The 12,498-nt window shown below is 53.4% G+C and overlaps 7 protein-coding genes across 7 annotated transcripts; 3 read left to right on the top strand and 4 right to left on the bottom strand.

Annotated features, from left to right (window-relative positions):
* Nucleotides 1-938: 938 nt before the first annotated feature.
* On the top strand, nucleotides 939-3,083 carry EV422DRAFT_570053 (uncharacterized protein; the record flags this gene model as incomplete). The annotated part of the gene is made up of 1 exon (XM_053072834.1): nucleotides 939-3,083. The coding sequence occupies one exon, from the start codon at nucleotides 939-941 to the stop codon at nucleotides 3,081-3,083; it is 2,145 nt and encodes a 714-aa protein (XP_052922869.1).
* A 190-nt stretch (nucleotides 3,084-3,273) lies between these two features.
* EV422DRAFT_508460 (uncharacterized protein) lies at nucleotides 3,274-4,708 on the bottom strand (the record flags this gene model as incomplete). The annotated part of the gene is made up of 2 exons (XM_053068751.1): nucleotides 3,274-3,418; nucleotides 3,489-4,708. 2 exons carry the CDS (start codon nucleotides 4,706-4,708, stop codon nucleotides 3,274-3,276), a joined length of 1,365 nt encoding a protein of 454 aa, XP_052922868.1.
* Nucleotides 4,709-5,473: 765 nt separating this feature from the next.
* Nucleotides 5,474-5,822, top strand: EV422DRAFT_480403 (uncharacterized protein; the record flags this gene model as incomplete). Its single annotated transcript, XM_053067297.1, has 2 exons — nucleotides 5,474-5,596; nucleotides 5,700-5,822. Coding segments are annotated over 2 exons (246 nt in total), but the record flags the coding sequence as incomplete, so codon positions are not given.
* A 232-nt stretch (nucleotides 5,823-6,054) lies between these two features.
* EV422DRAFT_196774 (uncharacterized protein) lies at nucleotides 6,055-7,645 on the bottom strand. Its single transcript, XM_053065258.1, has 5 exons — nucleotides 7,259-7,645; nucleotides 6,881-7,181; nucleotides 6,641-6,803; nucleotides 6,468-6,576; nucleotides 6,055-6,404 (listed from the first exon to the last, which is right to left on the bottom strand). Exons 1-5 carry the CDS (start codon nucleotides 7,442-7,444, stop codon nucleotides 6,099-6,101), a joined length of 1,065 nt encoding a protein of 354 aa, XP_052922866.1. The 5' UTR covers nucleotides 7,445-7,645; the 3' UTR covers nucleotides 6,055-6,098.
* A 185-nt stretch (nucleotides 7,646-7,830) lies between these two features.
* EV422DRAFT_603067 (uncharacterized protein) lies at nucleotides 7,831-9,377 on the top strand (the record flags this gene model as incomplete). Its single annotated transcript, XM_053073734.1, has 5 exons — nucleotides 7,831-7,871; nucleotides 7,970-8,171; nucleotides 8,248-8,401; nucleotides 8,466-8,658; nucleotides 8,718-9,377. The coding sequence occupies 5 exons, from the start codon at nucleotides 7,831-7,833 to the stop codon at nucleotides 9,334-9,336; spliced, it is 1,209 nt and encodes a 402-aa protein (XP_052922865.1). The 3' UTR covers nucleotides 9,337-9,377.
* Nucleotides 9,378-9,917: 540 nt separating this feature from the next.
* Nucleotides 9,918-10,976, bottom strand: EV422DRAFT_508457 (uncharacterized protein; the record flags this gene model as incomplete). The annotated part of the gene is made up of 1 exon (XM_053068750.1): nucleotides 9,918-10,976. The coding sequence occupies one exon, from the start codon at nucleotides 10,974-10,976 to the stop codon at nucleotides 9,918-9,920; it is 1,059 nt and encodes a 352-aa protein (XP_052922864.1).
* Nucleotides 10,977-11,638: 662 nt separating this feature from the next.
* On the bottom strand, nucleotides 11,639-12,202 carry EV422DRAFT_508456 (uncharacterized protein; the record flags this gene model as incomplete). The annotated part of the gene is made up of 1 exon (XM_053068749.1): nucleotides 11,639-12,202. One exon carries the CDS (start codon nucleotides 12,200-12,202, stop codon nucleotides 11,639-11,641), a length of 564 nt encoding a protein of 187 aa, XP_052922863.1.
* Nucleotides 12,203-12,498: the final 296 nt, after the last annotated feature.

Below are 12,498 nucleotides of genomic sequence, written 5' to 3'. Positions count from 1 at the left end.
GGAACAACTGTAAACCCAGTGATATGTGTCATGTGATCTGGGCATTGCACATGCCTTGCAGATGTGTTGCGATGGAGAGTGGGCAGCGGTTTTCTTCCTTTGTGATGTTTGGCGAGCGTGGTTATCTTGGGCTTTGCGAAGGGTTCTCTCCGTTATGGCTTTCATGTCTTGTAAAATACCGAACCTTGGTAAAAGATGCCGTTTGCGAATGACTGTGCCGTCACTGCCGTGGATGCTCCGACTCACGTGATGTTCGTGTTCGTGTGCAAAGTGGATGTTTCCCAAATCCAGACTCGCCGACGTAGGAGTTAAACCACACGGCCCAGAGTCAATTTCACTTCTGTCAGGCCGGCCCCGGCCCCATAGCCTCCTCGAACCAGTGGCGGACGATGTCAACATGCTCCGCATGCGGTACAACAGGTGCCGTGCAAAAGCTTCTACAACATGTCTTCGGCGGAAAGCGAACGGGCCGAGCCTCACTAGCGTGGCGGTTGGTGTGCTTGGAAGTTGCCCCACCTACGCGCTGCGAGCCAGTCCGACGGGCTTCGACGTGCGGTGGAGCCGCGGGAATGCGGCCATATCAAAGAACTCCTGGCAACTTTTGCCAGCTTCGGGAGGAATGGGGGCACGGCGTGCAGACACGCCGAACGTCTTCCTTAACTGGATGGGCTTGCACATCGCATACCAAGTGCTATACTACCGAAAGGTCTTCCACGAATCAGCTTAACGACCGGCCTGCAACAAGTCACGAAGATTTACCACCCATCCGCACGGGCTCGAGCCTTCAACATAGAGAAGAGACGGATGAAAGGAAAAGGACAACTCTGGCGAATTGGAAGAAGTTGCTTCATGGGATCCGACACCGGCAGTTTTCTCATACCGACTTTAAAATGGTGTGGACTCATTACATGGATCGCATAAGAACTGACCCAGCAGAAATGGCGAAGCTGGGACGCGATGACTGGTTCAGCCTAATGGTCATAACGGGACAAAACAAATCTCTGGCGGGACAAGAGTTTGCCGACAGGGCCGATTTGTTGATCAGCGATATGGAGGACGCTGGACAGCTTCCCGACGCACCCATGTTCGAAGAGTGGGCCAATCACGCGAATATTCAGACTTTAGCTGATGCAGAGTGGTTCTTGCGAATGGTGTGGTGGTGCGCATCGCCTGCCACCGTGTCTGATGAACTATTCGCCACGTTGATGAAGCGAATGTCGCAGAAACATGATCTGGAGGCTATTGTGAAACTGTATCGACAGGCTGTCAGTTCCAACCGCGCCGGAGAAAGAACTCATTTTCGAATGATGAAGTCTTATGCAAGGTTGGGGGCTGCGACCAAAGCGATTACCATGTTCGAAGAGCATTTTGCGGAACGATCTAGTGACGAAGAGTGCAGCCTCCTAATTAAAGGAACTAGCCACGAAACAGCTCTGAAGCTATTCAACTGGATTAAGAAGAAGAAAGTGGCAGGGCCAAAGACGTACGAGAGGATTATCCGCGTGTATTGCTTGTCGCACCTCTTACCCGAAGCGAGCGCATTATGTAAAGAGTGGACGCTAGAGAAGCAAGCGCCTCCGACCCCAGCCATGTTCAATGCGCTCATGTGGGCCTACATCAGGAGAGGGGACTCGGAAGCGAAAGACTTCGTCCAGGAAGTCGAGCAGTCTGGCGAATATCTTCCGATGAAAAGTTTGGAGGCGTTAATGCACTTGTTGGGACGAAAAGGCGACGTGGATGGCGCTCTCGAAATCCTATTTCGCGTGGAAGAGCTATCGCCTGGCGCTATGCGCACGGTGTGGACCTACAACATCGCGCTAGGCATCCTTGCTCGCGCTCGGACGACGGATCGGTTTCACGAGATCCTAGACCACATGAAGCAGCAAAATGTGGAACCAGACCCTGTGACATATGGGACGATAATGTCAGGCTTCAACAAATGTGGCCGCCATCAGAACGTCATCGACTTATTTCACTTCCTAATGTCGAAGGATATGGCGTTGAACCACGCCGCGATTTCAGCGGTATTGATGTCACTTGCGACCCTACGGCGCATAGAGGACATGCTCACCTGCTTCAACGGTTTGCGTGATAACCGCCGACATGAATTGACGGTGAAACATTACACGATCGTCATCGACGCATACCTCAAGCAAGGCGATCTCGCGACCGCCTACGAAATCTTCGATGTCATGGCGAAGGATCACAAATCGCCGGATGTGGTCACATATTCCTGTTTCCTTGACGCTTATGGCCGTCGCGACGATTTGAGGGGCATAACGAAAATATTGAATGCAATGGACAGCAATCAAGTCGTCGCCGATGCCGTGGTGTACAACATTCTCATTATGGCGCACTCACGTCGTAGTAGAGCGAAGCAGGCTCTGCAAGCGTTTGCAGATATGATAACCAAGGACTTGAAGCCGTCCATTTACACCTACAGCGCCGTGGTCTATGCGTTGGCCAAGGACGGCGACTTCACGGCGTGCGATGAGTTATTGGTGGAAATGGAAAGCGTTGGGGTATGGCCAAATTCGTACACATACGCTATCCTCATCAAGGAGATGATGATCAGGGGAGATAGGCAAGGCGCATTGCGGTACTTCAACCGTTATGCCCCCACGGGCATGGACCCAGCGGTGGATCATCGCCCCAAGCCGCGCTTCGATGCCAAGTTGTCCAACACTATCCTACGAGGGTTGATGCAGTTGAACGACATTGAGAACGCGCTGAGCGTCTTCAAGCAACTAATGCACCTCGGTCACATGCCGACGATAACCGAGTGGATGACGATCATCGAGGGCGTCGGAAAAGCCGGGCTCGTTGCGGAATGTGAAGGATTGTATAGACGTTTCCTGCAATTAGGAAAACAAGAGGAAGGCGGCGGTACCAAGGCTGAGAAAGGGCACGTTGCGCCAACACTGTGGGCGTGTCGAAAAGCAAGGCAGCATGTTGTTGCGGCTTTGGTGGCGAAAGAAGGGGAAGCGGGCGTAAAGGAATTTGTGCGGAGGGAGAGGGAGGGATGGAAAGATTTGGGACCTGTAGATATTTTTGGCATTGATTTGACGCCTGAGACGATGTAAAGGCCTTCGAATCATGATCTGAAGCTAGAATCTCAAATACATAAGAAGGGTAGACTGGGGTTTCCCGTTATGGGATGGTCAGTTGTTTTTGCCCAGTGGGACAAGCAGATTTACATATGTATATTTCGGTCCCAAGAAAGCTATCTACAAATATTACATAGGCGATGGACGACAAAACCACCGAGCTAATCTAATCAAAATACGACGTTCGAGTGGCGGTTCTCGACCTGACGGTTGTCGGAGTTCCGATGCTAGACGAGAATCCGGAATCTGGATCGGTCGGGCTGAGGTAGGCGTACTCTTCTTTGCCGGTAGGGATTATTGAGTTGAGTTTCCTTCGCGACGAGAGTGGGTGGTCAGCCTTGAAGAGGAGACGAGCCTGTACGAGACTTTGTGCATACTCACTGAGAAACCCAGTCATTCAGCTTCCCCAACGACCCGCCGCCACTGCCCGTCGTCGGCGAAGGCACGTGAGCTTGATGATATCTTCTCTCGCCAACCAGCACTTTCTCCAGGCTTCCCATCTGGCCCCGCCGAACTTCCTTTGCCTTTCCGCCACTGTTTCTCACACCTCGTCTCAAATCCGCAGCTGATGCGTCCAACACCGAGTCCCAGTCCCCCAAAGTATGTACCCTCCCTACTCTATCTACGTGTTTCTCCCCAACCCGCCAAGGGTGCTCGTGGCCCAGGTCATTCAGCGCTGATACCAGGTCCGCATCAATCTGTTTCAGCAGGTCCTCGGTGCTCTCGGCCGGTTGGTTTTCCGCCACCGTCCGCAGTTTTTGATGCGCAGTTTTCGCGCTTCTACTGGGGGACAATTGGATAGGTTTTAATGGCGATGACGAACCAGTGAGCGACGGGATAACGACGTGTTCCCGAAAGCGGATCTCATCTTCGTGCCAGAGTCGATTTGCTTTCTTGAGAGCGGTTACTGTAATGTCATATTGTATTGCAATGCCAGCCAGGGTATCGGTTTTAAGAATGGTGTGCACGTTTGAGGCAACGTGATTTGTCGTTCCCCCGACAGTTGTTGGACCGCCAGAGTCTTTGCCAAACGACAGCTTCCGCAAAGGTACGTGGTCGGGCCGAACGTTAGGTGGTATGGGCCCGGCATTTGGCGCTTCTTCGGTGACGATGAGCGGCGGTGCTGGACCTATTGCAGCGATCATTCGCTGCCTATCACACACATCAAGAGATCGCTTTCGCAGCGGCGATTCCGAGAAGCTTCTGCTATAACTATTATGAGGCGTCTGCGGTGTGGCGTCCTCAGCACCAAATAACTCAGCTGCAGCCGCGACCTGGCCCACGCCGCTGAACTCCGACTGCAGGGCACCCTGAACAGCCTTCGTTTGTTCTAACCTCCGCTTTGGTGAATATTCCGCGCAAAGTTCGTCATTATCAGCGTCGGTAGACGAAGCTGACTGTTCTTCTTCGTAGAAGGTCTTCCAAGGGTCTGACTCTGCCTCCGCCCACATTCCCTCCACGGTTTCGACAGCCGGCGCTGCCGGGACGCTATCGCCGAAGGTTGCGCCTATCCCAGCCCACGGGTCGTGCATTTTGTATGGGTCCGGTGGAGACGACTCTTGCCGTGATAGCAGGGCCGAAGACACCGGTGTATCAGCCATTGCGGTGGGTATATGGGACCTGGCAGTTCTGTGCTGTGCGTTCGAAATTCCAGGTTGCCTTCGCCGATAACGGCAAGAGGTGCAAGTCTCTGCGTCACTCCCTCCCCCGACGCGTTGTGCCGTGATATCACGTGAGGAACTGATGACTTTATTTCGTTGTAGTTTGCTTGCGCTGGTTTATTCTTTGGGGAATTGGTCGGGAACTTGGGAACGATCTTTCACCTCAGTAAAGCATGCTCCCACCAACAGCTTTCAAGGTTGCCCGAACCGCAACATGTCTGCATACGAGGCAGGCGGCGCAAGCCTGCCGTCGCATGCCAACAACCGCCAACCCCGCCCGCCTCATATCAAACGTATCCGATAAGTTTTCGCTCCCACAAACGGGACGGAACGAGCGGACGCCAGTGAAGAATATAGGTATGCAGGTCGCTTCTTGCAACTGCTGAAGTCGAATTCATTCTGACCGTCGCCTTTCGGACCGGCGTTTGTAGCATTCATAGAGGACGTACGCTCTGGCCAAAATCTGGTCACCCTGAATGGTGAGCACAGAGGTGGAGGAATGCCTATGGATGAAACTTGACACCAACGTGGACGACCGATTTTCCGACTCCCGCAGAGAACCAGCGACAAACAGAAGAACAGAACCCCCTGTACTACGGTGGCTCTTATCCAAGACGAAAGTTTATCCCTGGAACCGTAACTACTTTACATATTTCCGCCGTTGACCCAACAGACACAGCCTAACCTACTTTTCCTCGGTAATAGACATATTCACCACGAGATCTGAATGACAAGAATATTAAGGCGTTCGAGAAAAAGTGGAAACGTAGTCAAACCTTGAGGGACACGTGTGAGGAAACTAGGAGGGACCCTTTGAAATCGTACAAGGTAATGATTCATTACCGACGAAAAGTAGACGCACGTTCTGTAATGGGAAGGATGGAAGGAGGAATAGCGACAGCACGGATGCTCATCCCCTCTCCGATTACAGGATGTTCTGTTTCTGTCGGACTTCTGCACCACTATGGGCCATCTGAAGCCGAAGACGGAAACTGGGTTGAGGCGCCTGAATCAGAACAAAGTGAGGAAGGCGGTCAGGAGGGCAAAGGCCATGGGTAAGTCATCAACCGCTGGAACGGTCTCAAATTGCGGGGGCAGGATAGTTTCTCATCGCCCCTTTTCTCTCTCCAGGATTGATGCCATTCACTTGGAATGTCAAAAGCGGCGGCGGCATATATCACATGTCTGCCATATCTGCATTTCAAAAATAGAATCTTCTGACTCGCCGAAGGATGATTGCTGACGGGAGGGAGTAATTGTTCAACTGATGCAGCCGCATGTGGCAAGTTGGGTCCCCCTGGAATCCCATAGGATATCATATTCGCGGTCCCTACCGCTCTCCCTTCGACAACCTCCCTGTCGCCTTCAGCTGTCCCACCATCATGGCTGGATTCATCCCCATCAGCGGGTTGACACCGCCCATCATCGCAATCTTCTTCTTGAACTCTTCCTGTGGATTGCTGTTAATGCTGTCCGCGCTGCCATGGGTGGATGCGGCGCCATCTTGCGAAAGCGGGGTGGGATCGGATGGTTGTGGGACCGCGGTGGCCCTGGTGGAGTCACCCGGTTGCGATGTGGTATCTTTGGGCGTAGCGGATGTTTTGCGGGCTCGTGGAGAAGGGCGAGCTCTTGTGGCCTACAGTGTCGGATGAGCAAGCGTTTGCGAATGTCGTGCATGGGGCCGAGAAGAATAACTCACATGTGCCAATGAGCGACCGGATCGCTCGAGGACAGGCACGCTCTTGTCTACTTTTGGTGCTGGTTGTGCCTCACTGGATGCGCCTTCAGACGCACTGTTTGCCGCTTTCCTGTCATCGGAACCGACATTAGCATGGGTTATTCGCTCAACACATCTGCGTCGGCCAGACTTACAGATCATCGGATATTCGTCCTGCAGCCGCACCAGCCTCGTTCATCTCTTTGACTGCGGATCGAGCGAACGCTTTGGCAGCGTTCACCTCATTCTCCGTCTCTGCTCTATCCGCAATCAGCTCCAACTCTGCTATCCGCTCTTTCAATGTCGCGATCTCGGCGTCTGATGAGGCACCAGTCAGTGATTTGCCCTCAACCTCAGGATCAATAGATACGGGTGCTGATGTCCCCACCACCTACCTCGCTCTGAAACCGTGTTAGCAAGCTCCACTACCCTCTCCTGCAACGAAGCCAGCACGTCCGACGGCGAGTACGTGCAAGCTGACCCATGGACAAGACATATCACTGAGTCCCGCGCTTTCGTTTTCCATGCACAGGTTGAGGCGCATGTTGCGCTACACGTTGTGGTGAGGGCTGGTGCGTTCTGCTGAGGTGAAGACTGGGGCTTTGAGTCGGTTGAGGATAGCCGTTGTGGTTTGGGTGGAGCGCCTGACTGAGAGGTTGCTGGTTGCGTTGTTCCTGTCGTTTGTAGCGGCGAGTACTATATAAAGACGATTAATATCGTTCAACAACTATGATTGGAGATAAAAGGTGCAATGGCAAGAGGGCAGTACATACCGTCCAGACTGGAGGCTTCGCCGGCGGAAGTGCAACCTCCTCCACCTGCGCGTCTGACACCGCCTTATCGTCTGCTTGCGCCGATGCAGTTTGCGGCGAGCTGGCCTGCTGCTGCTGTGAGGAGATGACTTGTGAAGCAGGACGGGTCGGCGAGGACTGGGTCGCGGTGGGAGGTATAGGTCTCATTTTCGTGCTGGGATTTCGGTGGTTGAGGGCGAAAGGGGCGAGGCGACGAGTAGGCGAGCAAAGTGCAGGAACGTTACGTCGGTTCCAGTATCGCGGAGTCTTTCCGTGTGGCTGCTGCCGATGAAGCTAGGCAACGATGCATGGGAAGATGGAGAGGCCTTCGTGTGTCGTGGCTTGCCTTCCCACAGATTGTCACGCCTCACGCGTCTCCGTTTGAGCTCCGCCCGCCATGTCGGGCATTTTGATTTTCTCGCTTTCCTCTCCGGATTGATGGACACAGCATCATTAGTTGCCATTATACAGTAATTGTACCCAATTCTTACACTCTGGTCAGACCCATACCGGCAGGCATAGAAACATAGAATCCATCTAGACAATCCACAGCGATGAGCGTCTTGTCAACAGCAGCGCTCCCAGCCCTCCCAACGTACGAGAACCGCAACGCTCCAGACCTTCCACCAGAAAAGACCCACGCTCGCCACAGCCGCCATACACCCGCAAATTACGATGAAAACGCATATGAAGAAGAAGAGAAGAGGGCGTAGACCTCGTCGCCCACTTTGCAGTGGAGTTAGACTCGGAGAAGGGCATTCCACCAGGCAAAGCCCAGTCGTACATTGCGATATTGGAGGACGCGTTGGAGCAATTGGCGGTGTTGGCTGATATCGCCGGGGCTGGGAATGCGGGACCGGCGGATTCGGGGCATGCGTATGGGGAAAGCAAAACGGTACGCTTGCCGAATATACGCGCTGCAACAGATTGTTGGCATCGTCGTTGGGATACTGAGTTTGTCGGAACGTTAGGCAGATGCAAAGGCGCTGAAAGAACAGTCAAGGCTGAACGACCGGTATGAACAGCTTCGTTTGGAGCAAAAGAACTTGCGAAAGCTGCCTTCAAAAGGAAAGAGTGGGGCACCAGCAGGGCAGGATGGAGGGTTTGACCATCGGATTTCGCAAGGTACGGAGGAGGGAATGTACGCCGCGCCCAGATGTCCTCGAAAGCTCATTCTTCGCCACCGCAGTGTCAAGCACTACAAATCGATCACAAATCAACTCTGTGAAAAACCTGCAGAAGATACATCAGGAGCGGAATGCGCTGCAAGCCTTGATTACGAAGACCATGCGGGAGTTGCGGGAGTTTCGGTTCGACAGTCTGATTACCACTGTAGAGGAGGAGCATAAGAAGCGGAATACGTTGCATGAGACAATAGAGAGGTGCGTAATGTGCAAAGTCACTGCAATCCCATAAACCTTTCTGATTCCCTATTTTGCAGAGAGAGGGAAGCATCCCAAACGCTCAAATCCCTGCAAAAAGAGCTCAATAACGAACGCAAACTCCTCGAGGACGAGACCAACGACCGCGACCAAGTCATCCAGCAACTCAAAGACACGATTCAGGAAATCAATATCCTGACGAACTCCGAACAGCGCTACATCAAAAAGGAAACCAAAGCGCATGAGACCAGCGTGCGCCAACGGTGCCTACACGACGAAAAGCAGCTCACCGAGGAAAAAGCGATCCTCACTAAGCGGCTGGAGCAGGAACAAAAAGCGCACGACAAGATCGTCGATTTCCTCACGCGGCAGAGGGAGACGCTTGAGCGGCAGATCCAGGACTGGATGTCCAAGTATGAGGAGGACACAGAGTCTAAGGTGGCGGAGTTGGAGGCGTTCAAGTTGAAGCGGAGTCAGGATCTGGATAGGTTTGAGGAACTGTTGGCGGCTTATGAGGAGTTGGAAAAGGTGGTTGAGGAGGATAGGCAGAATAAGCAGATTGAGGCGGAGCGGATACGGGGGGAGAAGCTTGCGGCGCAGGCGGCCACCAAGATTCAGCGATGGTATAAGAGGAAGTTGGAGGCTAAGAAGGTTCGTTGGGATCAGTTGATTTGGTAGAAACGCCATCCATGAAGGTGTAGGACAAGTGAGCTAAAACGGAACGATTCCCATTGACAGGCCGAACTAGCGAAGGCAGCCAAATCCGCAAAAGGCGGAAAGAAAGGAGGGAAGAAAGGGGCTAAACCGGCGGCAGGATCCGGGAAAGCCACACCAAAGTCTGCGAAGGCCGCCAAGAAGTAGATATAGAAGCTATCTCTGCTAGCAATACGCTTGGTTGTACAACCGATGTCGAAACAATTGAATTGTAGCCATGTGTGGGGTTTGCGGCATCGAGCGATGAAGATGCTCGTCAGGAATTCAGCCTACGATGATCGGGTCGACGTGACAGATGCAAATGCAAAGCAAGGTTTCGAGCGAGGCTGGCACGAGAGCGTCCCACATCCATTCACGACCAGTCGTCCAGTATCACCGTTCAAGTAGATTGAAGAGCCCATGTACACAATGAATGCAGTATATGAAGGTTGGCAACTTTCTGCGGAGACGTACGCCTTTTGCCCCGACAACGTTCATGAAGCGAGCGGGTAGCTAAATGAATGACCCGCTCTACGCTTTTCCGTGATCGTCCATGCACACCTAATCTACCGCCTAACTATACTGGGCCCGGAGCCGGCGTTCATCAAGCCAAGCGAGAACATTCTCAGCCCCATAGACGACGTAGACGCGTCCGATGCAGACGTCCAGAATTTGTTGCCAGCAAAGGGTGAGGGAACCGCGTTGGAGCTTGCGATAGCGGCAGCCGCAACCCACTCCATGACGCCTCCTCCACTCTCAAACTCGGCCGGGCTGTACGCCAACACAGCCGGGCTCGTGGCCCTGATGGTAGCCATTGTCGTGGGCGGCTTCTCCCGCTCATCTTCCTTGCCCTCCCTTCGCCTCTTGAGGAAGTCGGCCAGCCCGAAAATGTCCCATCCTCTCGACTTCTCGTCTCCTTTGCTGACTCTGTCGGCTGATCGGGTCGCGCCCAATGCCACGACAGGGTCAATACCAAACCATCGGCCAATGACGACCTTGGCAGTCCCTTCGCCAAAGCCATAAAACATGCCTTGGAAGAAAGGGGTGATGACTAGGGTGATGAGACCGTTGAAGGTAAAGTATTCAGAAAGGGTTTGCGGAGTTCCGGAGGAAGCGCTGCTGGTCGGTGCGCGGTTGGAGCCTTGCTGAGCTCGGCGACGTGGAATGAGATCTCGGGCTGAGTTCGGAAGGTGACCCGAGTCGGTCGAATACGAGTCATCTGAACCGTCGATGTCGTCATCCTCCGACTCGATGTAACCACCTTTTCCACCAGCAGCTGTCCTTGGCCTACTTGCATTCGTCCCGCGGTGGGCAGATCGGTTCGCCGGCACTTCGTCATCTACGACAGCCGTGGTGGACGTGGTCGTGATGACTTCAACCTCGGCGCTCCCGTCTTCACCGACAACGAGCTCGATCGTCTCCGTCTCAACCGCAACTACGGCAGCGTGCGAGGGAGGGTTATTGGTCGGGGTATTGGTGGGTGTCCCAGCGGCTGTGGTCGGAGATGGGATGCTGGGACTGATGGGCGTGTTTGGCGGCGCGCGGTGGATTGGAGACGGCCCGTCCTCGGAGGGAACACCCAGTGTTGTACCCGATCCCGAGGTCGGAATTGGAGGGACGGTCATCGCAAAATAAGTTGGGTGGATCTACGTGGAGTTTAGTTCCGTCCGATGCGGTTCGCCGCGTCAAGTTGGAGAGTCCTGATGCGACGCTTCGCCGCTGGGTGTTGGGAAAGGCTAAGAGGTTTCCGTCACCAGGCCGAGTGTCTTCAGTGATGCCGTTGCGTGCCCGCTATCTCAATATGATGCGCTGTTGAAGCATGTGCAGAATGAGGTCGCTTCCGTGCGTTCACCATCACCGGCCTCCCGTCACCCGTGCCCACAGAACGAGACAGACGCGCCTTCTCTCAGCGCTCACATTCGGCAGACGCGGTCCGCGATTCTGACAGTGCCCAGCTGTCTTCCCCACAACAAATATACATCCCCCTGATATCCACAAACCCAACAATGGTATTTGGTGTGGTTGGAGAAGCTTGGCTTGTGGACGCATGGGTCAAGAGTTCAACTTCCAGTGCTATTAAATTTTCTTCGAGTGTTGAGACAGCCTGGAGTAGGGGCAGCCTCCACGAGATCTGCGCGACAAAACTATACTCATCATTGAGACTGACTCGGGGGTTTTGCTCCATTTTGCAATTTACTTTGGGGAATTATCTTTCGACGGTACCAAGAAAAAAGGAAAGAGGGTACACATGCGAGTGGAAGTATGGAACCCAAAAACAGGAAAACACCTAATCCTCATCCTCATTGTCTGAAAAGCAGTCATCATCGTCACTCTCCCCTTCGCTTACAACTTCTGCGCCCTCAGACTGACTCCATTTCTGCACAAGATCATTGCGGTATTCTGTAACACCACCAATGACGGCCTTGATGATGCCAAAGCAATTGCCGCATTTGCGCTTCTGAAACATAGATGGTGCCCCAATCCGCACAAGGCAGCAACCGCACGGCGCTGGAAAGCATTCCCTGACAGGGTCGGTGTGGGACCCAGGTGGGCAAGGATAGGCAAGACCTGTGATGTCAATGTGTTTGTCAAGCTTCACTTTGAGCTGACCGTGTACATTGCGGGCCCGCTGGGCTAAGGGGATGACCGACTCAGTGAGGACAAGTCCATCTGGTTCAGCAGTAAATCGAAAGAACTTCGTTGTGCGTGACCGCTTTCCACCTGTTTTCCCGGTGCTGTGATAGGTTGGGGCGCCACCATTGGCCATGGTGTAGATCTGCACCTCCTGCAAAATGGTAATAAGCTTGTCAGCCGCTGCCTGTATGTTCGGCTCTTGGTTGTTGCGGAACATAAACAATGTGGTACCGGCATTTGACGTGCGAGCCTTCCCCTTTCATAGATTCAGCACCCCTGCTTCTTTTGCTTCCACTGTTGCAGGGCACCTTTGAGCAAAACACATTGCTCTGCCTGGGCATGCTCCATCGTCGGGTGGATGAGCGGACGAATGATAGAGTGCCAGAGTTCGATACCCTCTTCACTGAGATATCGGAAGTTTGCTTGCATATATTGATACATCGGCACATTGTTTTCACGGTAGAAGCCCATGCGGCCAAGAAGACAAAGGATGACTGTCATGTAATTTTTTTT

Source organism: Fimicolochytrium jonesii, assembly GCF_025526975.1.
Source record: "Fimicolochytrium jonesii strain JEL569 chromosome Unknown EV422scaffold_24, whole genome shotgun sequence".
Lineage (NCBI taxonomy): Eukaryota > Fungi > Chytridiomycota > Chytridiomycetes > Spizellomycetales > Powellomycetaceae > Fimicolochytrium > Fimicolochytrium jonesii.
This window is presented reverse-complemented; position numbering and strand designations above follow the sequence as displayed.